The sequence below is a fragment of the Hyla sarda genome, chromosome 4, assembly GCF_029499605.1.
Source record: "Hyla sarda isolate aHylSar1 chromosome 4, aHylSar1.hap1, whole genome shotgun sequence".
In the NCBI taxonomy this organism is placed as follows: Eukaryota; Metazoa; Chordata; class Amphibia; order Anura; family Hylidae; genus Hyla; species Hyla sarda.
Genome location: NC_079192.1, coordinates 263,822,224 through 263,849,772, shown reverse-complemented (window position 1 = coordinate 263,849,772; position 27,549 = coordinate 263,822,224). Strand labels below are relative to the sequence as shown.

Below are 27,549 nucleotides of genomic sequence, written 5' to 3'. Positions count from 1 at the left end.
CGCGTTCACACTGACTCACCCGGTCTTATGCGATTCTCCACTGGTCACAAGAGAGAAAAACAACCGGTACAAACAGAAACAGCCGAACGTAGAAGTCACCGGTGCGAGATCAGTTACCATGGAAACCGGACTTACGATGCAGGAGTGTTTGCGTTCCACGGCTGAACGCACCGCTTAGCGATTCGATTGGCTTTGAGCTCATCACGTGACGTGACTGTTTTTCTAAGCCATATGTTAGCTGTATCCTTAGCCCTCGGGAGCGGAGATCGGAGCGGAGCCGTGTGCGGTAATAGCCGGTGTCGGTTGTGTAGTAGTACTGTACTAGAGGCGGTCCCGGTGCACCGTACATACATGCCTATATGGCTGTACATACATCCCCGCGCTATAGACACGTCAGCGCCGGGAGCCAATGAGTGGCCGTGTGAGGCGTGGACATGTCCCGTCTAGTGTGAGGCAATTAGCTCCACAAGGTGCAGACATCATGGTGCTCTCCAGCTCCCAGCATCTACTGCTGGCCCTGTCCCTGGCCATGTGTGGCTGCTTCCTGCTGCCCAGGATGTTGGGGGTTAGCAAGGAGGACCCTACAAGGAGGACCCCCACCACAGGTAACCGGGAGGAAGTGTGTCCATTACTATCACTTCTGATATGCTGGTGACTGTTGTCCCTCCTGGTGACTGTTGTCCCTCCTGGTGACTGTTGTCCGCTGTCCCCCCTGGTGACTGTTGTCCGCTGTCCCTCCTGGTGACTTGTCCGCTGTCCCCCCTGGTGACTGTTGTCCGCTGTCCCCCCTGGTGACTGTTGTCCGCTGTCCCCCCTGGTGACTGTTGTCCGCTGTCCCTCCTGGTGACTGTTGTCCGCTGTCCCTCCTGGTGACTGTTGTCCGCTGTCCCTCCTGGTGACTGTTGTCCGCTGTCCCTCCTGGTGACTGTTGTCCGCTGTCCCTCCTGGTGACTGTTGTCCGCTGTCCCTCCTGGTGACTGTTGTCCGCTGTCCCTCCTGGTGACTGTTGTCCGCTGTCCCTCCTGGTGACTGTTGTCCGCTGTCCCTCCTGGTGACTGTTGTCCGCTGTCCCTCCTGGTGACTGTTGTCCGCTGTCCCTCCTGGTGACTGTTGTCCGCTGTCCCTCCTGGTGACTGTTGTCCGCTGTCCCTCCTGGTGACTGTTGTCCGCTGTCCCTCCTGGTGACTGTTGTCCGCTGTCCCTCCTGGTGACTGTTGTCCGCTGTCCCTCCTGGTGACTGTTGTCCGCTGTCCCTCCTGGTGACTGTTGTCCGCTGTCCCTCCTGGTGACTGTTGTCCGCTGTCCCTCCTGGTGACTGTTGTCCGCTGTCCCTCCTGGTGACTGTTGTCCGCTGTCCCTCCTGGTGACTGTTGTCCGCTGTCCCTCCTGGTGACTGTTGTCCGCTGTCCCTCCTGGTGACTGTTGTCCGCTGTCCCTCCTGGTGGCTGTTGTCCGCTGTCCCTCCTGGTGGCTGTTGTCCGCTGTCCCTCCTGGTGGCTGTTGTCCGCTGTCCCTCCTGGTGGCTGTTGTCCGCTGTCCCTCCTGGTGGCTGTTGTCCGCTGTCCCTCCTGGTGGCTGTTGTCCGCTGTCCCTCCTGGTGACTGTTGTCCGCTGTCCCTCCTGGTGACTGTTGTCCGCTGTCCCTCCTGGTGACTGTTGTCCGCTGTCCCTCCTGGTGACTGTTGTCCGCTGTCCCTCCTGGTGACTGTTGTCCGCTGTCCCTCCTGGTGACTGTTGTCCGCTGTCCCTCCTGGTGACTGTTGTCCGCTGTCCCTCCTGGTGGCTGTTGCCGCTGCCCCCCCCCCCCCCAAGCGGCTGTTTTCCGCGCCCCCCCCTCCCCGGCGGCTGTTTTCCGCTGTCCCCAAAACGGCTGTTTTCTGCTGTCCCCCCCCCCCTGACGGCTGTTTTCCGCTGACCCCCCCCCCCCCCCTGACGGCTGTTTTCTGCTAACCCCCCCCCCCCCCCCCCGACGGCTGTTTTCCGCTGTGACCCCCCCCCCGACATCTGTTTTCCGCTGCCCCCCCCCCCCTGATGACTGTTGTCCGCTTACCCCCCTAGCGGCTGTTGCCCGCTGTCCCCCCCCGGCGTCTGTTGTCCGCTGTCCCCCCCCGGCGACTGTTGTCCCGCTGTCTTTCTGTCATGATGTGTGTCTGATATCTTCTTCTATTACAATTCTCTCCTGCTTCGTCTATGTAAATGTCTCAGGATTGACATTCATAAAACTGACTGTTCCAGATTCTCATTCTGTATGTCCATTTGCTCTGCAGACTGATGTTTTTTCAGGCATCTTCCCTGTAGAAGCGAATACATTTCCCCCAGAAAGGTCTTTTCTGCATTCCAGACTCCGCATTACACTAGAATGTATCGATCACTTGGATAAGCCATTAGCATGGACATCTGGTCCTATCTCTTCCTGTTATTCATAACAGAAAGTCATTGCGATAAATGGAAAGCTTTTATCCCATTAGAATTGTTTCTACTGATGTATTAGAAGATAATGGAAAGACATTGGCGGGTTACATTATTGCAGATGGAGGACTTTATCTTGAGGGGATTCTGGATGTATAGACTTCTCTACATACATCCTCAAATCTAACAATAATCTGTCTAGATCCTTTGCCCGCTCCTCGGGTATCACACCAATCTTTGCACATTTATGTGATATACAGGTAAGTATACAAAGAGGAAAAAGTATGGGCATTAGGGCTGGGCGGTATGGCCAAATGTGTGCATCGCGGTAATTTTGTAACTTATGGCGGTAACGGTATTTCCCCTTCCCCCAAAAAATGAATTATCAGCCCAGCACTGCGCTGTCCCCATCGGGGTACTACTCACGTCACCCGCAAGCGCTGCCCTCCTCGTCCTGTTTGTTGTGGCCGCCGGCGCTGACACTCTATACTGTGCGGTATCCCTATGCCCGGGCTGCAAAAGGTAAACAAATATAAACTAACGCATGTTCCTACGTTGGCCTTACACTGGGGACGTGAACGTCTGAAAGCCGTCAGCCTATCACCGGCCGCATCGATGTTCCGCCTCGGCCTGTGATAGGCTGACAGCTGTCATGTAAGAAGCCGGTTTCTTACATGAGTGGGCTCAACCTATCACCGGCCGAGGCGGAACATCGCTGCGGCCGATGATAGGCTGACGGCTTTCAGACGTTCCATTCCCTAGGAAGCAAATCCGGACCGACGGGGAAGGTGAGTTAAAGTTTATTTTGTTTACCTTTTGCAGCCCGGGCATAGTGATACAGTATAGAGCAGTGGTCTTCAACCTGTGGACCTCCAGATGTTGCAAAACTACAACTACCAGCATGCCCGGACAGCCAACGGCTGTCCGGGCATGCTGGGAGTTGTAGTTTTGCAACATCTGGAGGTTGAAGACCACTGGTATAGAGTGTCAGGGCCGGCGGCCGCAACAAGCAGAAGGACGAGGAGGGCAGTGCTTGAAGGTGGTATGTGAGTATTTACCCCGATGGGGACAGCGCTGGGCTGATAATTAAAGGACATCTGCAGCGTAATTAACACTTATCCCCTATCCACAGGATAGGGGATAAGTGTGTGATCGCGGGGGGTCCGACCGCTGGTTCTCCCGTGCAGGGGGCGTGCCGGGCGCAGCATGACGTTGCGGCCTGCACGCCTCCTCCATACATCTCTATGGGAGAGGCGGGGAGGCAGTGTTCCTGCCTCCCCTTCTCCCCCATTGAGCTGTATTGGGACGGGGAGGAGACGGGGCGTCACGGTCGACCTCTAGGTCGACGCTACGCGCCTTAGCGCTCACTATGAGCGCTAATGGCGGTGCCCCATTAGAGAGATCGAGGGGGGTCCAAGCGGTCGGACCCCCGCGATCAAACACTTATCCCCTATCTTGTAGATAGGGGATAAGTGTATATTGTGCTGCAGTTGTCCTTTAATTCATTCCCGAGGGGGAGGAGCCAAACCGGTATTGCGGTATGGGGTTAAAATTCATATCGTACAGCACAAAAATTTCGGTATTCGGTATGAACCGGTATACCGCCCAGCCCTAATGAGCACCGCCTAAAATATCTTCATTGGGTGCTAATATCTTGCAATTGTAAACATCAACCCACCAAATAGAAGACGGCAAGAACGCACTCCAATAAATAATAATACAAAATAAATTCAGCTTTATCATTTATTACACAAAAAAAAAACACCAGGCCGGAGCTTAATAGGTCACAAAATCTATCCCCCCCCAGAACCGAAGTTCCCAAATAGGGCAATGAATAGTGTGTGCAATGACACATAGGTATTCACACCAAAATGATTTCAAATCAGATCACAATCATAGTAACAAGCAAAAGAGTCCAGAAGAAAGTATTTCACATGGTCTGCAGTTTTTTAAAACTTGCTGAAGCTTAGGTAATAGGTATTTTGCACAATAGTATTAGCTCCAGTATACATCCCCTCTGAATTGTCTGTAAAAATCTTCTATGCCCACATATCAGTGTTTCCCAACCAATGTGCCTCCAGCTGCTGCAAAACTACAACTCCCAGCATGGCTCCAACATAGGATTCCCATTAGTGTCAGACTTGCACATACATTTGACATAACTTTTCTGGACAACTTGTTTTGCTCTGTTCCCTAATTCTTTCAATGGGCGCTCTTTGGGCAACACTGTCACACTCAATGAGAGGGAGAGGGGGGCAGAGGACTACTCCTAATTTCTAAGCTTGGTGACTTCATCAGGGCTTCCCCTGACAGTCAGATGCCTATATATAGTGGAAGATTTATCAAAACCTGTGCAGAATAAAAGTGGTGCAGATTCCCTTACCAACCAATTAGATTGCTTTATCATTTTATTATTATTATTTTTTTTTTTTAAAGACCTTTTGAAAAATGTAAGAAGTGATCTGATTATTGCTACACATTGTTGTGTGTTTTTTTTTATTTTTTTCTTCTCTTACCTTTTTTTTTGCTCACTACTGCTGGGAACCCTAAGTTGAAGGCATGCTGGGAGTTGTAGTTTTGCAACAGCACTCTGGTTGGGAGACACTGGTGTATTATATGGCCAAAAAAAAAAAAAAACAAGACACCTCCCCCCCCCCCCCCTACCCAAAAAAAATAAAAAATTATTAGCCCACTGCTGTGCTGTCCCCGTCGGGGTAAATACTCACGTCACCCGCAAGCGCTGCTTTCCTCGTCCTCCTGTTTGTTGCGGCCGCCGGCGCTGACCAGTAGTCTTCAACCTCCAGATGTTGCAAAACTATATCTCCCAGGATGAGGGGGGGGGGGGGGGGGGGTGTCTGGATGATGTTGAAGGCCACAGTGGTCTTCAACCTGCGGACCTCCAGTTGTTGCAAAACTACAACTCCCAGCATGCCATCTGGAGGTCTGCAGGTTGAAGACCACTGAGGCCTTCGACATCATCCAGAACCCCCCCCCCCCCCCCTTATGCTGGGAGTTGTAGTTTTGCAACATCTGGAGGTTGAAGACCACTGGTATAGAGCGTCAGCGCCGGTGGCCGCAACAAACAGGAGGACGAGGAGAGCAGCGCTTGCGGGTTACATATGTGAGTAGTACCCCGATGGGGACAGCGCAGTGCTGGGCTAATAATTAATTGCGGGGTGGGGGGGCAGAACAGCGCTCGCGGGTCACATATGATTAGTTCCCCGATGTGGGGACAGAGCGCTGCGGCTGATAATTCATTCATTCCCGAAGGGGCCAAACCAGTATTGCTGTATGGGTTAAAATTCATATCGTGCAGCACAAAAAAATTCGGTATGAACCGGTATACAGCCCAGCCCTACTTATATCAATAATAGAATTAAAGTGTTAAATCTATTCCTAGAGCCACAATTCACATGTGACGTGGTAATGTACCGCCGTGCGGCAGACATTTCACAGACCTGATTATACTGCATTCTTTCCAGCGTGTGAATGTGATTGTTATGACTGGAAGGTACGCTGGAGCTTAGCTACAAGTGCCTGATGGTTTCTTCTCAATTGTACTAGAGAGCCAAGGAAATCGTCATTTACCTAGAAGAACGCTAGAAAAGAGTAACCACATGGATCAGATGAAAGGCGAGATGGAAAAACAACTAAAGGCAGAGAAGAGGGGGGCAGGCCGCAGCATGGCATTTACACTCATGCCCATTTATGCTGTAGGAGTGGCACTTTTTGCTGCATACAAGTTTTCAAAAGTAAGTATGAGATTACTTATTTTCGTGCAATACATTAACATGACATCTGTATATACTGTATGTTATAATCTTCGGGAAACAAAATGATCGAACAAGCAAATACACCTTGTGGGTCTTTAATCACCCTTTTGGGTAGGGTCACATGTAGCACATCCACAGCGGGTACAGCTGAAATTATAAATATCTCTGCAGCGGAAAATCTGCCAGTGGATTATTTTGCCACTCATTAAAGTCATTGGCCTCTGCCCGCAGATTTTCCGCTGCAGAAATTCTGCTTGCAGAATTCCACTGAGAAATTTCAGCTGTGAGTAACCCGCTGCGTGTGACCCTAACCTTAAATGGAATCTGTAATCAGCATCACTCACACTAACTGATTGGTATGGGGTTGAGTACTTACCATTTGCTGCTCCTCCATTATTCCTCATTTTCTAATTCTGCACATGAAGAATCTTGGTGCATGCAGGGCGTTCATCCTGCAGCTTCATAGTGCACTCTCTCCTCCACTGTGGAGAACGCAGTCGCACTACAAGCCTTTACCAATAGATTAGTGTGGGTGATGCTGATGACAGATTCCCTTTAAATTCACACTACATTTGTGAGATCCGGCTGCCTGGATCCAGCTGGGGAATTTCAAAACCAGGCGCTCTCGTATCCCAGCGCCGAATCTCCTTCATTTAAATGCGCCAACCGGAGTCAGATAGTAACTCCGGTTGGCTCGTTTTTGCCCCGTAACCTGTTTTATGGCCGGACTGAAAACTGTGGTATACTAAGGTTTTAAGTCCGGCCACAAAACCGGATACAGGGCAAAAATGAGCCGACCGGAGTTACTATCTAACTCAGCTCATTGAAATGAACGTGGTGTGAATGCGACCTGACAATGGTGCCCAATCCCCACTGATTCTTCATCTCAACAGGAAAGAAGTGAAGCATTTTTCTACACCTTTATTTTGTGTGCTGATGATGTGTAGGAGCAGCACTTGTCACAGAGTATTAACTTGTCACAGAGTATTTGATGAATTCTGTGCAGGTCACATTTTCAGAAATGTCTCTCTTCACATACACCAAAAAGCTAAGTCTGGGCTGGGGTAGTTTTAGAGACTTTTCAGTGGCTTTGCACCTTTTTTGCGCCTTTTGACAAAAAGGCGCAGTTGATAAATCCCTTCCATATCATGTATATTGCCAAAATCTGTGGATTGCAACTCAAAATAAGCAGAAATGTGTAAACCAAAAGGCGCAAAAAACCCTGCTGGCGCCTTTTCTAGACCTATTAAAATCAAGTTTCTATGTGAAACATTTTTAAAGAATTTTTTTTAATTTTTTTTCTATTTATTTATTTTTAAATTTTTCTATCTGTATTTAAAAAAATCCTGAAATATTTCCATTTTGGCCACTGAGCCTAAAACTAACTTGACACTTTCTGTCTAAATCAAAATCTGCACATGAGTTTGTTTGGTGAGAGCATTCTAAGTGTACTGCGAAACTCGAATGGCAGGTTCTGTAACATGCCCCCTAGAAAATATACACTACACTTCCTCATTAGCAAGTACAGGATCTCACAGCACATGGCAGCTATGTCACTGCTAAGGAAGTATATGCATATTTATTAGGGGACGTTGTTGCCGGACCTGCCAGGCGGATGTAGCAGTCTTGTCCATATCTCATAAACAGCACAACGTAGGTGACAAATAAAACGCTGCATTACCTGCATACATACTTTTAGCAGGATAGTATGAGTGACACTATTGCTAGATTCCCTTTAACTCCTTAATGACGCAGGATGTATATTTACATCCTGCGCCGGCTCACGCGATATATAACGCAGGGTCACGCGGTTACCCGGCATCATATCGGGTTGGCCCCAACTGCGGGGACCCGCGGCTAATACCGTACATCACTGATCGTGGTGATGCCAGGTATTAACCCTTCAGAAGTGGCGAACAAAGTTAACCGCCTCATCTAAAGTGAAACCGAAAGCATCCCGGCAGCTCAGTCGGGCTGTTCGGGACCGCTGCAGTGAAATCGCGGCATCCCTAACAGCTTGCAGGAGACCAGGAGGATCCCTACCTGCCTCCTGCATGTCTGATCGCCGAATGACTGATCCGTGCCTGAGATCCAGACAGGAGCAGTCGAGTGGCGATAACACTGATCAGTGCCATGTTAATGCATGGCAGTGATCAGTGTAGGAAACCAGTGTGTGCAATGTTATAGCCCCCTATGGTGGCTATAACTTTGCGAAAAAAGAGTGGAAAAAAAAAGTGTTTAATAAATGTGATTTAACCCCTTCCCTAATAAAAGTCAGAATCACCCCCTTTTCCCATAAAAAAAATAAATAATGTAAATAAAAATAAACATATGTGGTATCGCCGTGTGTGTAATTGTCCAAACTATAAAAATATATTGTTAATTAAACCGCACTTATCAATGGCGTATACGTAAAAAAAAAATTCAAAGTAGCGTCCAAAATAGCGTATTTTTGGTCACTTTTTATACCATTAAAAAAATTAATAAAAAGCAATTAAAAAGTCCAAAACAAAAATGGTACTTACAAAAACTTCAGATCACGGCACAAAAAATTAGTCCTCATACCGCCTCATACGCGGAAAAATAAAAAAGCTATAGGGGTTCAGAAGATGACAATTTTTAAACGTATAAATTTTCCTGCATGTAGTTATGATTTTCTTCCAGAAGTACGACAAAATCAAACCTATATAAGTAGGGTATCATTTTAACCGTATGGACCTACAGAATAAAGATAAGGTGTCATTTTTACTGAAATATGCACTGCGTAGAAACGGAAGCCCCTAAATTTACAAAATGGCGTTTTTTCTTCAATTTTGTCGCACAATGATTTTTGTGTAAAATGACTAATGTCACAGCAAAGTAGAATTGGTGGTGCGAAAAATAAGCCTTAATATGGATTTTTAGGTGGAAAATTTAAAGGGTTATGATTTTTAAAAGGTAAAGAGGAAAAAACGAAAATGCAAAAACTGAAAAATACTTAAGGGGTTAAAGGGAATGTGTGTTCAGAAAATGATCTGTTGTTTAAACCAAGTTTATATGTCAAACCTGTTTTATTGATGTTTTTTCAAATTTTCCATTTTCATATCTGTACTTTATAATAATCCTAAAATCTTACAGTTTTCATTCTGGCCACTAGGGCTGAGACTTACTCTTTTGTACAGATCATTGTGGCTCGTGCATGTTACTGTGTTAGTGCTGGAGAGCGAAGAGTGCGAAAACGTGTGACAAGTGACAGGTGGTGGTGTTTGTGTGTGGGCTGGTTTGGGGCCAATTGTGATATGTGTGTGGAAGCAGACTACCTGTTTACAGTCACATCCTGGGGTCATATGAGCAAGGAAGACCAGAGAGGGTTGGGGCACGTGGGCAAACGAACATTGATTTGTGACAAATGTAGTGGTTTTTGGGGTGTGTGGATAATCTTTGGGTATGATTTATTATGCTTATTTTTGCAACCTTGGTGGTGGTGAGAGCAAGATTGAGTGACTCCCACTAGATTATACCCTTGAAATGATCCCAAGTGACATGCTAGGAAAGTGCGTACGTAAAACGTGAGCACAGGGGAGAGAGAATCCTTGGAAGACAATTTACGTAGGCTGGAGAGACAGAGGAGAACAAATACAAGGCAGCCTACAGGGGAGAATATCAAGGTATTGAGATATAATAGAGGTCACACAGCACACTGTACGGAATATTAAAACTAAGCAAATAAAGATCTATGAAGTAAAATGTTTTTTTTTTTTTGTTTTTTTACCAAAATAACTACAAGAATAAACATGCTGTTCAAAGATGATCGAAGTGAAGTCTGAAACTGCAACAAAATACGCAGCAAAAAAAAAGCGTGAAATACACCTCAGAAAGTGTAAATGAAACCGTTCATTCTTATAGCAGAATCCAGATCCACTTTAGAAGTTCTGCTACACAACTTCTGTATTGTTTAGCAGAATCCCCTTTAGATCAATAGGAGCTCAGCTTTCATTTTACCAAAGCAAGGTTTGTTTTTGTTTTTTTTGTTTTTTCTTATATTGCTCTAATAAAATGCTTAAAGGGGTATTCCAGGCCAAAACTTTTTTTTATATATCAACTGGCTCCGGAAAGTTAAACAGATTTGTAAATGACTTCTATTAAAAAATCTTAATCCTTCCAATAGTTATTGGCTTCTGATGTTTAGTTGTTTTTTTCTGTCTAACTGCTCTGTGATGACTCACGTCCCGGGAGCTGTGCAGTTCCTATGGTGATATTTTCCCATCATGCACAGCTCCCGGGACGTGACATCATCATTGAGCAGTTAGACAGAAAACTTCAGAAGTTAATAACTATTGGAAGGATTAAGATTTTTTTATAGAAGTAATTTACAAATCTGTTTAACTTTCCGGAGCCAGTTGATATATAAAAAAAAGTTTTTGCCTGGAATACGCCTTTAATAGGGCTGGGCGGTATGGCCAAATATGTGTTTCGTGGTATTTTAGTAACTTATGGCGGTTCCACGGTATATAACGGTATTCCCCTCCCCCAAAATTATCAGCGCTGCGCTGTCCCCATCGGGGTACTACTCACGTCACCCGCAAGCGCTGCTCTCCTCGTCGTTCTGTTTGTTGCTGCCGCCGGCGCTGACACTATACTGTGTGGTATCCCTATGCCCGGGCTGCAAAAGGTAAACAAAATAAAACTAACGCATGTTCCGACGTCGGCCTTACGCTGGGGACGGGAACGTCAGACAGACGTCAGCCTATTACCGGCCGCATCGATGTTCTGCCTCGGCCGGTGATAGGCTGAGCCCACTGTCATGTAAGAAGCCGGTTTCTTACATGACAGTGGGCTCAGCCTATCACCAGCCGAGGAGGAACATCGCTGCGGCCAGTGAAAGGCTGACGGCTTTCCGACGTTTCATTCCCTGGGAAGCTGGTCTGGACCATCGGGGAAGGTGAGATAAAGTTTATTTTGTTTACTTTTTGCAGCCCGGGCATATAGTATAGAGCAGTATAGAGCAGTGGTTTGCAATCTGCGGACTTCCAGATATTGCAAAATTACAACTCCAAGCATGCCCGGACAGCCAACGGCTGTCCGGGCATGCTGGGAGTTGTAGTTTTGCAACATCTGGAGGTTGAAGACCACTGGTATAGAGTGTCAGCGCCCGCGGCCGCAACAAACAGGAGGACGAGGAGGGCAGTGCTTGCGGGTGACTTGTGAGTAGTAGCGCTGGGCTGATAATTAATTGGGGGGTGGGGGGGGGAGAAGCAGAACAGCGCGGGCGGGTCACATATGATCAGTTCCCCGATGTGGGGACAGCGCAGCGGGCTGATAATTCATTCATTCCCAAGGGGAGGGGCCAAACTGGGATTGCGGTATGGGTTAAAATTCATATCGCGCAGCACAGAAATTTCGGTATTAACCAGTATACAGCCCAGCCCTAAAATGCTACGGGCAACAAAGAGAATCTTACTATAAGACAGCTTAATAGATCTCCGTACAGGAAAGCTTCACCACATTCACCCCTGACAGACACTTCCAAACCTATTGGAAAAAGAGTCTAATGCCCCTTTTCACACTACAGTATTTCTGTACACTTTTTTTGAAGAACATTTCCCCCCAAATAATGATATGAACAATGCTATGAAGCCCAATGGACCCCATTATAAATTGGTGTCATTTGTGGCTCACCAATAGTTTCGGTCATGCAGTGGATCTGGCATTATGTTGTGGGTTCCATTTATGACAGACAGAAGCCCCAGTAGTGTAAACATAGCTGCATAGAATGATGTCAGCCTAAGTGCAATTAAAGAGGAATTTTCTTGTTGCTTCGTCTACTTGACATATTTAATTTTTTAACTTTAAGGTTAAGTCAAATGAGAAGAATAGATCAAAACTCTCCAAAGATGATGAGACGAAAACCAAGGCAACAGGTACTGTGTGATATTTGCCTGGTTAAAGGGGAACTCTGGTGGAAAAAAATGTTTTCAAATCAACTGGTGCCAGAAAGTTAAACAGGTTTGTAAATTACTTCTATTAAAAAATCTTAATCCTTTTAGTACTTATCAGCTGCTGCATACTACAGATATACTACAGAGAAATTTGAAGTTCTTTCCAGTCTGACCACAGTGCTCTCTGCTGACTCCTCTGTCTGTGTCAGGAACTGTCCAGAGCAGGAGAAGTTTTCTATGGGGATATGCTTCTAATCTGGACAGTTCCTGACACGGAAAGAGGAGTCAGCAGAGAGCACTGTGGTCAGACTGGAAAGAACGGCACAATTTTCTCTGTAGTATACAGCAGCTGATAAGTACTGGAAGGGTTAAGATTTTTTTTAATAGAAGTAATTAACAAATCTGTTTACCTTTATGGCACCAGTTGATTTGAAAACATTTGTTTTTCACTTGTTGACACCAGAGTTCCCCTTTAACATTTGTAAAGGTCACTTAGTGTGGGTAAGGCTCTATAGAGCGGTAGTATATTTACTAATGCTAAGTGACAATTGCAGAAAGTGCTGCATCAGAATTGTGACAGATGCTGCACTTAAAAAATATATAAAAATAACAGTCCTTTGGTAAGACACCTCGACAAAAAGTCATGACAATGAACTGCCCAAAACCCATGACCTGTTTGAGGAATAAATTTTCTGCTGATCCTGCGACAATTTTCCTGTGCATTGCAGCACTGTAAAGGTATCTCTCATTATATATGCTGAATGTATACGAGTTGCTGTAAAAAATAATAAAAAACTTTTAACGTGTCTTAAATGTTAAATGGTCAGGGTCTGAGTGTCCTGACCCAACTAGACTACGCATGGAGAGAAGATCCTGGCTTGTTACTCTTTGTGTAGGTGACCAAGACAATCCTACAGACTTGCATTGTAAGTTTTTCTCAGTCACATGGCACAGTCAGTCAATACTTGGACCCTGACCGATCAAAACAGGTCTCTGCAACATGTCCAAAGTTTTTGCAAGAATTATGGGCAAAGAGGGAACAAAGGAAAACAAGTAGCCTGAAATAAATGACATCACATGCATGTGCAAGTCTGACACTACTGGGAATCCTAAGTTGAAGCCTCTGTCACAGATTCTGATAAACATGTAGAACAGAACTGTGTATCATGCTGCTCGAACATTCCGGTAAAATGACAGCCACGTGCTGGAAACCAAACACACAGTTGGAGTCAGCGGTGTCTGTGTATAGCATATACTAAATGGTTGATATTGTGATGAAATAATTGTTTGTAAGTAGTCTGTAGTAAAATGTCCCCAAATGTTACGTCTGCAGAGTCTGTCCTGCACACTGCTCCTGCTTATGTTGGCTCCACTGATATCATCCCTCCTTTCATACAAGAATTAGCACGGCACTGCGCTTGTGGAGGAAACTAACGTGTTGGATATGCGTCAGTGTAGCTAGGTGCTGCTGGTGGTGCTCTGACACAATAAGATTTTCATATGGTATTCAAAGAGAAGAAAAGAAATCGGCGACTCACCATCTCAGCTGGTATATTCTTCTTTATTGAAGCATACTCACGTTACAATATAACAGAGGGAGAGGGTAGTGGGGGATATTGATGTGCGACCGAGCTCCTGTTTCGCACACTTAGAGGGAGAGGGTAGTGGTGGGATAGTGATGTGCGACCGAGCTCCTGTTTTGCACACTTAGAGGGAGAGGGTAGTGGGGGGATAGTGATGTGCGACCGAGCTCCTGTTTCGCACACTTAGAGGGTAGTGGGGGGATAGTGATGTGCGACCGAGCTCCTGTTTCGCACACTTAGAGGGAGAGGGTAGTGGGGGGATAGTGATGTGCGACCGAGCTCCTGTTTCGCACACTTAAAAGGAGAGGGTAGTGGGGGGATAGTGATGTGCGACCGAGCTCCTGTTTCGCACACTTAGAGGGAGAGGGTAGTGGGGGGATAGTGATGTGCGACCGAGCTCCTGTTTCGCACACTTAGAGGGTAGTGGGGGGATAGTGATGTGCGACCGAGCTCCTGTTTCGCACACTTAGAGGGTAGTGGGGGGATAGTGATGTGGGACCGAGCTCCTGTTTCGCACACTTAGAGGGTAGTGGGGGGATAGTGATGTGGGACCGAGCTCCTGTTTCGCACACTTAGAGGGTAGTGGGGGGATAGTGATGTGCGACCGAGCTCCTGTTTCGCACACTTAGAGGGAGAGGGTAGTGGGGGGATAGTGATGTGCGACCGAGCTCCTGTTTCGCACACTAAGTGTGCTTCCTCCAGCCATCATGGCCGGAGGAAGCACACTTAGAGGGAGAGGGTAGTGGGGGGATAGTGATGTGCGACCAAGCTCCTGTTTCGCACACTTAGAGGGTAGTGGGGGGATAGTGATGTGGGACCGAGCTCCTGTTTCGCACACTTAGAGGGTAGTGGGGGGATAGTGATGTGCGACCGAGCTCCTGTTTCGCACACTTAGAGGGTAGTGGGGGGATAGTGATGTGGGACCGAGCTCCTGTTTCGCACACTTAGAGGGTAGTGGGGGGATAGTGATGTGGGACCGAGCTCCTGTTTCGCACACTTAGAGGGTAGTGGGGGGATAGTGATGTGCGACCGAGCTCCTGTTTCGCACACTTAGAGGGAGAGGGTAGTGGGGGGATAGTGATGTGCGACCGAGCTCCTGTTTCGCACACTTAGAGGGTAGTGGGGGGATAGTGATGTGGGACCGAGCTCCTGTTTCGCACACTTAGAGGGTAGTGGGGGGATAGTGATGTGCGACCGAGCTCCTGTTTCGCACACTTAGAGGGTAGTGGGGGGATAGTGATGTGCGACCGAGCTCCTGTTTCGCACACTTAGAGGGTAGTGGGGGGATAGTGATGTCGGACCGAGCTCCTGTTTCGCACACTTAGAGGGTAGTGGGGGGATAGTGATGTGGGACCGAGCTCCTGTTTCGCACACTTAGAGGGTAGTGGGGGGATAGTGATGTGCGACCGAGCTCCTGTTTCGCACACTTAGAGGGAGAGGGTAGTGGGGGGATAGTGATGTGCGACCGAGCTCCTGTTTCGCACACTTAGAGGGTAGTGGGGGGGATAGTGATGTGGGACCGAGCTCCTGTTTCGCACACTTAGAGGGTAGTGGGGGGATAGTGATGTGGGACCGAGCTCCTGTTTCGCACACTTAGAGGGTAGTGGGGGGATAGTGATGTGCGACCGAGCTCCTGTTTCGCACACTTAGAGGGAGAGGGTAGTGGGGGGATAGTGATGTGCGACCGAGCTCCTGTTTCGCACACTAAGTGTGCTTCCTCCAGCCATCATGGCCGGAGGAAGCACACTTAGAGGGAGAGGGTAGTGGGGGGATAGTGATGTGCGACCAAGCTCCTGTTTCGCACACTTAGAGGGTAGTGGGGGGATAGTGATGTGGGACCGAGCTCCTGTTTCGCACACTTAGAGGGTAGTGGGGGGATAGTGATGTGCGACCGAGCTCCTGTTTCGCACACTTAGAGGGTAGTGGGGGGATAGTGATGTGCGACCGAGCTCCTGTTTCGCACACTTAGAGGGTAGTGGGGGGATAGTGATGTGGGACCGAGCTCCTGTTTCGCACACTTAGAGGGTAGTGGGGGGATAGTGATGTGGGACCGAGCTCCTGTTTCGCACACTTAGAGGGTAGTGGGGGGATAGTGATGTGCGACCGAGCTCCTGTTTCGCACACTTAGAGGGAGAGGGTAGTGGGGGGATAGTGATGTGCGACCGAGCTCCTGTTTCGCACACTTAGAGGGTAGTGGGGGGATAGTGATGTGGGACCGAGCTCCTGTTTCGCACACTTAGAGGGTAGTGGGGGGATAGTGATGTGCGACCAAGCTCCTGTTTCGCACACTTAGAGGGTAGTGGGGGGATAGTGATGTGGGACCGAGCTCCTGTTTCGCACACTTAGAGGGTAGTGGGGGGATAGTGATGTGCGACCGAGCTCCTGTTTCGCACACTTAGAGGGTAGTGGGGGGATAGTGATGTGGGACCGAGCTCCTGTTTCGCACACTTAGAGGGTAGTGGGGGGATAGTGATGTGGGACCGAGCTCCTGTTTCGCACACTTAGAGGGTAGTGGGGGGATAGTGATGTGCGACCGAGCTCCTGTTTCGCACACTTAGAGGGAGAGGGTAGTGGGGGGATAGTGATGTGCGACCGAGCTCCTGTTTCGCACACTTAGAGGGTAGTGGGGGGATAGTGATGTGGGACCGAGCTCCTGTTTCGCACACTTAGAGGGTAGTGGGGGGATAGTGATGTGCGACCGAGCTCCTGTTTCGCACACTTAGAGGGTAGTGGGGGGATAGTGATGTGCGACCGAGCTCCTGTTTCGCACACTTAGAGGGTAGTGGGGGGATAGTGATGTCGGACCGAGCTCCTGTTTCGCACACTTAGAGGGTAGTGGGGGGATAGTGATGTGGGACCGAGCTCCTGTTTCGCACACTTAGAGGGTAGTGGGGGGATAGTGATGTGCGACCGAGCTCCTGTTTCGCACACTTAGAGGGAGAGGGTAGTGGGGGGATAGTGATGTGCGACCGAGCTCCTGTTTCGCACACTTAGAGGGTAGTGGGGGGGATAGTGATGTGGGACCGAGCTCCTGTTTCGCACACTTAGAGGGTAGTGGGGGGATAGTGATGTGGGACCGAGCTCCTGTTTCGCACACTTAGAGGGTAGTGGGGGGATAGTGATGTGCGACCGAGCTCCTGTTTCGCACACTTAGAGGGAGAGGGTAGTGGGGGGATAGTGATGTGCGACCGAGCTCCTGTTTCGCACACTAAGTGTGCTTCCTCCAGCCATCATGGCCGGAGGAAGCACACTTAGAGGGAGAGGGTAGTGGGGGGATAGTGATGTGCGACCAAGCTCCTGTTTCGCACACTTAGAGGGTAGTGGGGGGATAGTGATGTGGGACCGAGCTCCTGTTTCGCACACTTAGAGGGTAGTGGGGGGATAGTGATGTGCGACCGAGCTCCTGTTTCGCACACTTAGAGGGTAGTGGGGGGATAGTGATGTGCGACCGAGCTCCTGTTTCGCACACTTAGAGGGTAGTGGGGGGATAGTGATGTGGGACCGAGCTCCTGTTTCGCACACTTAGAGGGTAGTGGGGGGATAGTGATGTGGGACCGAGCTCCTGTTTCGCACACTTAGAGGGTAGTGGGGGGATAGTGATGTGCGACCGAGCTCCTGTTTCGCACACTTAGAGGGAGAGGGTAGTGGGGGGATAGTGATGTGCGACCGAGCTCCTGTTTCGCACACTTAGAGGGTAGTGGGGGGATAGTGATGTGGGACCGAGCTCCTGTTTCGCACACTTAGAGGGTAGTGGGGGGATAGTGATGTGCGACCGAGCTCCTGTTTCGCACACTTAGAGGGTAGTGGGGGGATAGTGATGTGCGACCGAGCTCCTGTTTCGCACACTTAGAGGGTAGTGGGGGGATAGTGATGTCGGACCGAGCTCCTGTTTCGCACACTTAGAGGGTAGTGGGGGGATAGTGATGTGGGACCGAGCTCCTGTTTCGCACACTTAGAGGGTAGTGGGGGGATAGTGATGTGCGACCGAGCTCCTGTTTCGCACACTTAGAGGGAGAGGGTAGTGGGGGGATAGTGATGTGCGACCGAGCTCCTGTTTCGCACACTTAGAGGGTAGTGGGGGGGATAGTGATGTGGGACCGAGCTCCTGTTTCGCACACTTAGAGGGTAGTGGGGGGATAGTGATGTGCGACCGAGCTCCTGTTTCGCACACTTAGAGGGAGAGGGTAGTGGGGGGATAGTGATGTGCGACCGAGCTCCTGTTTCGCACACTTAGAGGGTAGTGGGGGGGATAGTGATGTGGGACCGAGCTCCTGTTTCGTACACTTAGAGGGTAGTGGGGGGATAGTGATGTGCGACCGAGCTCCTGTTTCGCACACTTAGAGGGAGAGGGTAGTGGGGGGATAGTGATGTGCGACCGAGCTCCTGTTTCGCACACTTAGAGGGTAGTGGGGGGATAGTGATGTCGGACCGAGCTCCTGTTTCGCACACTTAGAGGGTAGTGGGGGGATAGTGATGTGCGACCGAGCTCCTGTTTCGCACACTTAGAGGGAGAGGGTAGTGGGGGGATAGTGATGTGCGACCGAGCTCCTGTTTCGCACACTTAGAGGGTAGTGGGGGGATAGTGATGTCGGACCGAGCTCCTGTTTCGCACACTTAGAGGGTAGTGGGGGGATAGTGATGTCGGACCGAGCTCCTGTTTCGCACACTTAGAGGGTAGTGGGGGGATAGTGATGTCGGACCGAGCTCCTGTTTCGCACACTTAGAGGGTAGTGGGGGGATAGTGATGTGCGACCGAGCTCCTGTTTCGCACACTTAGAGGGTAGTGGGGGGATAGTGATGTGGGACCGAGCTCCTGTTTCGCACACTTAGAGGGTAGTGGGGGGATAGTGATGTGCGACCGAGCTCCTGTTTCGCACACTAAGTGTGCTTCCTCCGGCCATCATGGCCGGAGGAAGCACACTTAGAGTGCGAAACAGGAGCTCGGTCGCACATCACTATCCCCCCACTACCCTCTCCCTCTGTTATATTGTAACGTGAGTATGCTTCAATAAAGAAGAATATACCAGCTGAGATGGTGAGTCGCCGATTTCTTTTCTTCTCTGAATATCACCCCTCCTTTTCCTCAGTGTTATAGATGTGGACAGAGGTTATACATGGCACATGAAACTATGAGGAGAGGACTCCTGCAAAGAGAGAGAGAGAGGACTCCTGCTGTGTAGTGAGAGGTGAACCTATGGCAGAATCTTCACCAGGCCTAGTAAAAACCACATAGGCAGACAGCATCAATGTAGAAAGAGGAGAGCACCCCCACAGAATCTGCAGGGGGACGTGGAGAGATCGCACACATCTCAGCACCATGTCAGTACATCTGAGGGAGAAGAAGAGATCATGCTGAGGCTATAGACTGAAAAATCACAGTACAGTACAGTCCAGTAATGAAGCAGGACTAATACTCATATTCAACCTGTATTACTGGACAGGACAAAGAGCAGGGTGCCCAAGGAATATTAGGGATGAAAAGTGAAGGCAGCAGATGAAAACTTAACTGCTAATATACTTCTCATAAAACATTAGGGGAACAATATAACCAAGTCAGGTAAACTTCAAGGATATCAATCTTTCTATTCATGAAGCATAAGGCATCACTCTCACCTTACCTTTCCTTTCCTGACCGATTCTTATCTAGTTTTGTATTCTGCTAGTGTCCTTGTCACTACTCGTAGCTTAAAGTGGCACATGCAGCCCATTGAGAATAGCCTCTCCCAAGATGGCACAGTCTCCAGGATCACATACCAGAACACAGGCCACTATAGAAAGAGAGATGGATATGGACACACAAGGAAATCATCCCAGCAGCAGAAGCAGGATCTGCTCCAGGAAGCCAAAGCTTTACAAAATGACCTCCAGCAGGGTACCATGAGGATGACATTAGCGCCTGATGTCCTCTAGAGCACACTTGGTAGCTCTGACATAGGCGCCGTGTTTTCTTCACAGCTGAAAGCTGGTTTACATTAGGCACGTGACAGGGAAGTGTCTTGAGAGACGGTGGTAAATATTGTGCTGCCTGCAACATGATCCAGCATCAACTGTTTAGTAATGGGTTAGTAATGGTCTGGGGAGGCATACAGTATCCTTGGATTATTCTATAAACCTATACATTGTCTGACTGCTTTAAGGTACCAGGATAAAATCTTGAGAGATCTTACCCTGGTGCAGGAGGGTGCACAACTTGTGTAGGAAGTGCTTGCTTGACAAAGGCATTGATGCCATTGAGCAGCCCTCACATTTCCCAGGCCTAAATCCTACTGAGAATCTCTTGGACAATATGTTTCATTGCATCCAACACCACCAGAGCTCAAGTCCTTCAGGAACGCATTGGAAATGGAGTTCCTGCACTTTTTCCACAGCAGGAACACTGTTTCCATTAGTGGGAACTCACTTAAGATTTCCAGTCAAGGGCAGGTCCTGCAGGACCTGCCCGTGACTGGAAATCTTAAGTGAGTTCCCACACTTTTTTTTCCCCCCCAGGACTTGACTCCTGAATGCAACCAAGAATCACCACAGACTCTCCAGGAGTTCACTGATACCCTGATTTAGGTTTGGGAGGGGATACCCCAGGACACCATTGGCTGTCTTATTAGGAACCCATATGGGCACATATGGACCACATTAAGAGTTGCTGTGATGAATTTTACACAAATTCAATCTGCCTTTTGATTTACATTTTTTACTTAGATTTGATTTGGGTTCCAGTTCTCTCTCAAGTCCCTGAAGTGCTGAGGGCTGGAACTTTGACACTTGACACCAAGAACAAAAGCATTTTTCTATGTTATGGAAGCACAGACGGCTATATTAATGGTACCATGTGTCCCCCTTGTCCTACTAGCTTTCTAAAAGTGTCAGAAGTATGGAATATGAATTGCAGCGGATAGCTGGATAACCATTGTCACTGGAACACTCTAGATGACTAAATGGGCAATCCGAAACCCTTGTTTGCATTCAGGACTGTCTATGTCCCAGATATGTGTTTTTAAAAACTAGAGGGCATCTCCAGAACCTATAGTAATCAATATGAAGGCCTTTTACTGCTAACTGCATCCCTGTAGAACAATCTCCAGTAGATATGTCTAGTCATAAATGGGAGAACCAGCTGTATGAATAACAGTTTTTTGTTTGATGCTTTGCTTTTAATTCAGAAAATCAGCTTTTGGAGTTAGAAAAACACTTGGCACATACAGAGAAAATGCTCAATTCATTACTTACCCAACTTGATCCACTATCCAATTGGTAAGTAAGGCTATTTTATCTTGACACAGTCTTCCCTGAACACAATGTACCATAACCATGGGTCAAGCTTTTACATTATTTGGTTAGGGGTAATGATGATTTGCATTAGGGGTTTGGTTAGGGGTAATGATTATTTGGTTAGGGGTAATGATGATTTGCATTGATAGAATGTATAGTTGTTCCAGCCAAATTAAAACTGCACCTGTCTTCTGCTGACGTGAAGAAAGTCATTTTGGACACTCATTTACCAATATTAAAGGGGTTATCCAGGAATAGAAAGAACAGAGCTAATTTCTTTCAAAAACCTCCCACTGTCTGTCTCCAGGTTGGGTGTGGTTCTGCAGTTCAGTTCCATAAAGTTTTAATACCACATCCAACCTGGAAACAAATGTGGAGCGGTTTTTGAAAGAAATTAGCTCTGTTTTTATATTCCTAAATATTTCCTTTTAATTGAAAAAAAAAAATCTGTAGAATTAAGTACCTTTTTAAAATGAGCTATAAATCAGGATTAACCGAGTGCTTTTGTTGGCTCCTAGTAAATTGACACAATGGGACAGAGCTTTGCTATAAAGGGTCATGCCTTGTATGTGACTTTGTATGCTAAAAAAAAAAGTGTATTTGTTGCTTTTTTAATTGATGTTGCCATCACGATCATGAGAACAAGTCCCAAGTGCCCATTTTAGCATGGAGCAGCTGTCAAGTATGCATACTGCCACTCCCTTTAAAAGTCTATGTGACTGCTTAAGATAAACAAGCACTATACTCTGTTATTTGCAGCAGAAGAACAGACTTGACCACTCCCATTCTTATGATCAGTAAGTGGTCCTACCCACACCAACTAAATACTTATCACCCAAGTGGTCATTATTAGGAATCTGCATGCATTTAAATTAGGTGCAGCCCTGTAAAGAAAAAACAATGGAAAGAGACCCCTGCGTTAGGCTACGTTCTCTGACAGTATGGATGTTAACTCGCTGCTCACAAGCTACAGTCCTTTATGAGGTTGTCATGCAGCATTTCCAAACATACAAGACCATTTACTCAGGTCTTCCAAATTTTCACTGACTTGTTTCTGTTTATTATTGAAAACCATGATGTTTCATGTAATTGACACAGATATCTTTCTTTCTGCTTTCAGTGTGAATACTTTGGCTGCGGAGCAGAAAGATGAAATCATGAATCAGCTACAGTCTATCAGACAGTTAATGAAGAAAAGCGGAATGGATAAAACCACTATTAATAATCCAGGTATAAGGTCTATAAATGTCCAAGACTAAGTTCTTGTGGCAAAGGTGGTATTCTAGGATGGTACCATAATCACTATGCTATCAGTACTACTACAACCATTGTTTGTGTATGGAGATTGCTTAGTTTTGTTTGCAGTACCCTCAGATGTGAGCATTCCCAGGACAAAAGGGGCGATGATGCTAAAGCAATCTCTGCTAGAATCTAAATACGCTCCATGGAGCCAACTTTTAGTTTCTGATGTTTGTTCATATCCTGCTAGACAGAGACTTAAAGAGGTACTCCGGTGCTTAGACATCTTATCCCCTTTCCAAAGGATAGGGGATAAGATGCCTGACCGCGGGAGTCCCGCCACTGGGGACCCCCGTGATCTTGCACGCGGCACCCCATTTGTAATCCGTCCCCGGAGCATGTTCGCTCCGGGTCTGATTATGGGCGATCACAGGGTGGGCGGTGTGTGACGTCACGCCTGCGCCCCCGTGTGACTTCACGCTCCGCCCCTCAATGCAAGCCTATGGGAGGGGGCGTGATAGCTATCACGCTCCAGGGACTGATTACAAACGGGGTGCCGCGTGCAAGTTCACGGGGGTCCCCAGAGGCGGGACTCCCGCGGTCAGGCATCTTATCCCCTATCCTTTGGATAGGGGATAAGATGTCTAAGCACCAGAGTACCCCTTTAAGTCATAGGATTCTGCTAGGTGATTGAAAGTTGGAATCCAATGAGTATAACCCCTCAAAATGCTTCACAGAGGTAGAAAGAAAGGTTTTACGAAGAATTGTCATAAGAAACAGCTTTAAAAGTAGCCTGTTGAAAGTTCCATGCTGCTGGAACCACGCGCAGCATGAAACACGGTTTCCTTTTCCACAATGGTATATGAGCCCCATATGTGCCCGTTGGTCACAGTGCCTTGTAACATCACCTATCTATAAATGCTTCCATAGCCTTGCCATAGAGGCACACAGCTATATTACAACTTGGTATTTTTCAAAGTACTCTCTAATCTGTTATAAAATCTAACTATATGAAGAGACTTCAACAAAGGTCTTCTCCCATAGAAGGGTTCCTCTTAGAATTATCTTACCAATCAGATCGCTTCTTTCATTTTTCAGAGGCCTTTTCAAAAATGAAAGAAGCGATCTGATTGGTTGCTATGGGCAACTCAGCAACTTTTACTCTAGACAGGTTTTGATAAATCTTCCCCATAGAGCCTGTGTAGCCCCATACTGCAAAATGATACAGCCACAATACACTGTTGTACAGGCTCCGTGCTGGGGCCCCAAGTGAGAATTGAGGAAATATAGAGGTGAAAAGATTTGGTTTAAAGGGGTTCTCCGGCGCTTTGACATATTATCCCCTATCCAAAGGATAGGGGATAAGATGCCTGATCGCGGGGGTCCTGCAGCACCCCAGTTAAAATCAGTCCCCGGAGCATGTTCGCTCTGGGTCTGATTACCGGCGACCACAGGGCAGGCGGCGTGTGACGTCACGCTCCGCCCCTCAATGCAAGCCTATGGGAGGGGGCCTGACAGGGGATAAGATGTCTTAGCGCCGGAGTACCCCTTTAAAGCTATGTTTGTTTTTAAAGAGGTCATCCGTGATATATAAAAGAAAAAAAAAAAAACCTGCAAGAGTAATAAAATAACAAAATACAGAATACTTGCCTATTTTATATTTCCAGTGATGCTGCTCTTATTTTTGCTGCTGCCGTTGCTGACTTCCTTTTAGTGATGACATGCCCAGGCACACCACAGCTAGTCAATGGACTCAGTGATTGGCTGCAGGGTGCTCCCATGATGTCATTAGGAGATAGGGAGAGCGTGTCATGCAGAGAAATAAACAGAGAACGCCTGGAGGACCAAAGCTGGACTCCACAAAATGCTTCATGCTTACCTGTTTTATGCTTCCTATTTTAGACCCCTAGTAAACTTTAGCTTTTACCCTCATAATAAAACTTTCATAAACTGAGGTAACAACCTTAAAGGGGTACTCCTGTGGAAAACTTTTTTTTTTAATCAACTGGTGCCAGAAAGTTAAACAGGTTTGTAAATTACTTCTATTAAAAAATCTTAATCTTTCCAGTACTTATTAGGGTCTGTATACTACAGAGGAAATGGTTTTCTTTTTGAAACACAGTGCTCTATGCTGACATCTCTGTCCATTTTAGGAACTGTCCAGAGCAGCATATGGGGATTTTCTCCTACTCTGGACAGTTCTTAACCCCTTAAGGACCAGACCAATTTTATTTTTGCATTTTCGTTTTTTCCTCGTCGCCTTCTAAAAATCATAACTCTCTTATATTTCCATCCACAGACCCATATGAGGGCTTATTTTTTGCGTCACCAATTGTACTTTGTAATTACATCACTTATTTTACCATAAAATGTACGGCGCAACCAAGCAAATATTATTTATGTGGGAAAATTGAAAAGTAAAAACGCAATTTAGCAAAGTTTTGTTTTCACGCTGTACAGGTTCCAGTAAAAATTACATGTTTTCTTTATTCTGTGGGTCAATACGATTAAAATGATACCCATGATTATATTCTTTTCTATAATTGTACTGCTTAAAAAAAATCTCAAACCATTTTAACAAAATTAGTATGTTTGAAATTGCCATATTTTGAACATCTATAACTTTCTCATTTTTCCGTATATGGGGCGATATGAGTGCTCATTTTTTTGCGCCATGATCTGTAGTTTTTATCAGTATCACTTTTGCTTAGTTTTTACTTTTTTTATTACATTTTTTTGGGAATAAAATGTGACAAAAAAAGCAGCAATTTTGGACTTTTTAAATATTTTTTTTACGTTTACGCCGTTCACCGTACAGGATGATTAACAATATATTTTAATAGTTCAGACTTTTACGCACGCGGCGATACCAAATATGTGTATTAATAATTTTTCTTACGCTTTTTGGGGGGTAAAATGGGAAAAAAAATGACGTTTTACTTTTTTATTGGGGGAGGGGATTTTTCAGTTTTTTACTTTTTTAAAAATTTTTTTACTTTTTTTCTACACTTTTTATGTCCCCATAGGGGACTATTCATAGCAATTAGTTGATTGCTAATACTGTTCAGTGCTATGCATAGGACACAGCACTGCTCAGTATTATCGGTGATCTTCTGCTCTGGTCTGCTCGATCTCAGACCAGAGCAGAAGACCCCGGGAGACGGCCGGAGCCAGGTGAGGGGACCTCCGGCTGCAATGCTGGATGATCGGATCCCCGCGGCAGCGCTGCGGGCGATCCGATCATCCATTCAAAGTACCACACTGCCACAGATGCCGTGATCTGTATTGATCACGGCATCGGAGGGGTTAATGGCGGACATCCGCACGATCGCGGATGTCCGCCATTACTGGCGGGTCCCTGGCTGCTGATAGCAGCCGGGATCTGCCGGGCATGATGCGAGCACCGCTCCGGTGCTTGCGATCATGTCGGTGCGTAAATGTATGTCATGGTGCGTTAAGTACCACGTCACCATGACGCACATTTACGTCCATTGTCGTTAAGGAGTTAAAATGGACAGAGATGTCAGCAGAGAGCACTGTGCTAGTGATGTCGACAGAGAGCTCTGTGTTCCAAAAAGAAAACCATTTCCTCTATGGTATTCATCAGCTTATAAGTACTGGAAGGATTAAGATTTTTTAATAGAAGTCATTTACAAATCTGTTTAACTATCTGGCACCAGTTGATTTTAAAAAAAAAAGTTTTCGACGGTAGTACCCCTTTAATAGATATGAGATACTACTTGACTTTAGAGAGGAATAAATGACTTATAGTGTACAATTATAAATGATCTGCACAGTAGCCACTAATAATATCTCTTATTTTGACAGGAAATCAGTCCAGTGAGAATACACTTGAGGATCTCATAGATGCCTTAAATATTCAGAATCCTGGAATCTCTCGAGGAGATGAGAACAAACCTGATGAGAAGGATGTTGATTTGCCGGCACACAACTTTGTTTCAGAAGAGCCAGTCATTCATCCAGGACTGTCTCATTGTGAAGAAGACAGTCCTCAGCCTGAAGAGGATGTGGCACAAAGTCCTACATCAGATGGGTTGAGAAAACGTAACGTAAAAGACTAAGATAAAGACTGAACTAAAACATAATGCCTTACTTTTACATACTGCTTGTTCATGTATTTACGTTTTACATCTTAAAGCGTACCTGTCGCCAAAGATAATTATAAAGGGAAAAAAAATTACCACAATAGAGCCAGACACATATCCCCATACCATATACATCGTGGGATTGTGACAGAGAAAATGCAGATGTGATGGGGCTGAGCCTGTAGGCCTGACTTCTGGCAGAGTTGGTCTTTGGGTCCACAGAGCATGAGAGAGGCCTCAAGATACAGCTGCCAGAGGTACCGTTTATATTGTGGTGGAAAATTAAAGTGGTAGCTGCCTCTTTTGCCACTAGACCCAGTATAGAAGTTGTGGCCTAGTCACAATGGCAACACCGAGCTGGTGGACAAGCGCTCCGCAGAGCATTTGGGCTGTCTCTCCTACTCAATCAGGATGGCTGCCAGGGCTTTTACTGGAGAATTGTGGGGCATGTACATTTTTATATTCTTCACAATGTCCATAATTAAATGAAAGAAAAACCTTCAGCCGGATATCACTTCCTTGTTTACCCTCTACTATCATGTGATAGACATTATTTACAGTATATAGACTAATGGTTTTGTTAAAGGGGTACTCCGGCAGAAAACATTTTTTTTTCTAATCAACGGGTGCCAGAAAGTTAAACAGATTTGTAAATTACTTCTATTAAAAAAATCTTAATCTTTCCAGTACTTATCAGCTGTTGTATACAACAGAGGAAGTTGTATAGTTCTTTTGTCTGACCACAGTGTTCTCTGCTGACACCTCTGTCCATGTCAGGAACTGTCCAGAGCAGGAGAGGATTGCTATGGGGACAGTTTCTGAAATAGACCGAGGTGTCAGCAGAGAGCACTGTGGTTAGACAGAAAAGAACAACTTAACTTCCGCTGTAGCATACAGTAGCGATAAATCTTAACATATTTAACTTTATGGCACCAGGGAAAAATGTTTTCCACTGTAGTACCCCTTTAATGCCAAAATTGTGTTCCCGAAATATTGGTTCAAAGTTGCATATAAAAAAATAACTCCTTCCCAGACAGCCCATGCTCCTTTTTCCATGACTCCGCACCCCCTTAACCTCTGCATAAATGTATCTAAAAGCTGCATAAAATGAATAAATGTGAAGCAAGGCAGGTATGCCTCAGGGGCATGTGCAATAGAAAATATACCCCACTATGCAGTAAGCAACTCAGCTCCCTCTAGTGGTGGCTGCAGCATGTCGTTCAGGCGATTGGAAGCTTTAAAAATATGGCACTAT

General features: G+C 46.7%; 2 protein-coding genes across 4 annotated transcripts in view; one reads left to right on the top strand and one right to left on the bottom strand.

Moving 5' to 3' along the window:
• CAPS2 (calcyphosine 2) overlaps nt 1-165 on the bottom strand; it is a 114,539-nt gene extending 114,374 nt beyond the window's left edge. Inside the window, exon 1 of one of the 2 annotated variants that reach the window (XM_056574091.1) lies at nt 20-165. The gene's annotated coding sequence lies outside the window, so the exon portion shown is untranslated. The remainder of the gene's footprint in view (nt 1-19) is intronic. The other variant, XM_056574090.1, reaches the window with a different exon arrangement.
• LOC130369195 (coiled-coil domain-containing protein 107-like) lies at nt 97-27,549 on the top strand. Of its 2 annotated transcripts, none has more exons than XM_056574097.1 (6): nt 97-286; nt 5,974-6,161; nt 12,016-12,082; nt 20,841-20,931; nt 22,070-22,179; nt 26,017-27,549. In XM_056574097.1, the coding sequence occupies exons 1-6, from the start codon at nt 232-234 to the stop codon at nt 26,268-26,270; spliced, it is 765 nt and encodes a 254-aa protein (XP_056430072.1). In that variant the 5' UTR covers nt 97-231; the 3' UTR covers nt 26,271-27,549. The 2 variants fall into 2 exon arrangements, with proteins under 2 accessions (XP_056430072.1, XP_056430071.1); XM_056574096.1 differs by having other exon boundaries at nt 246-605.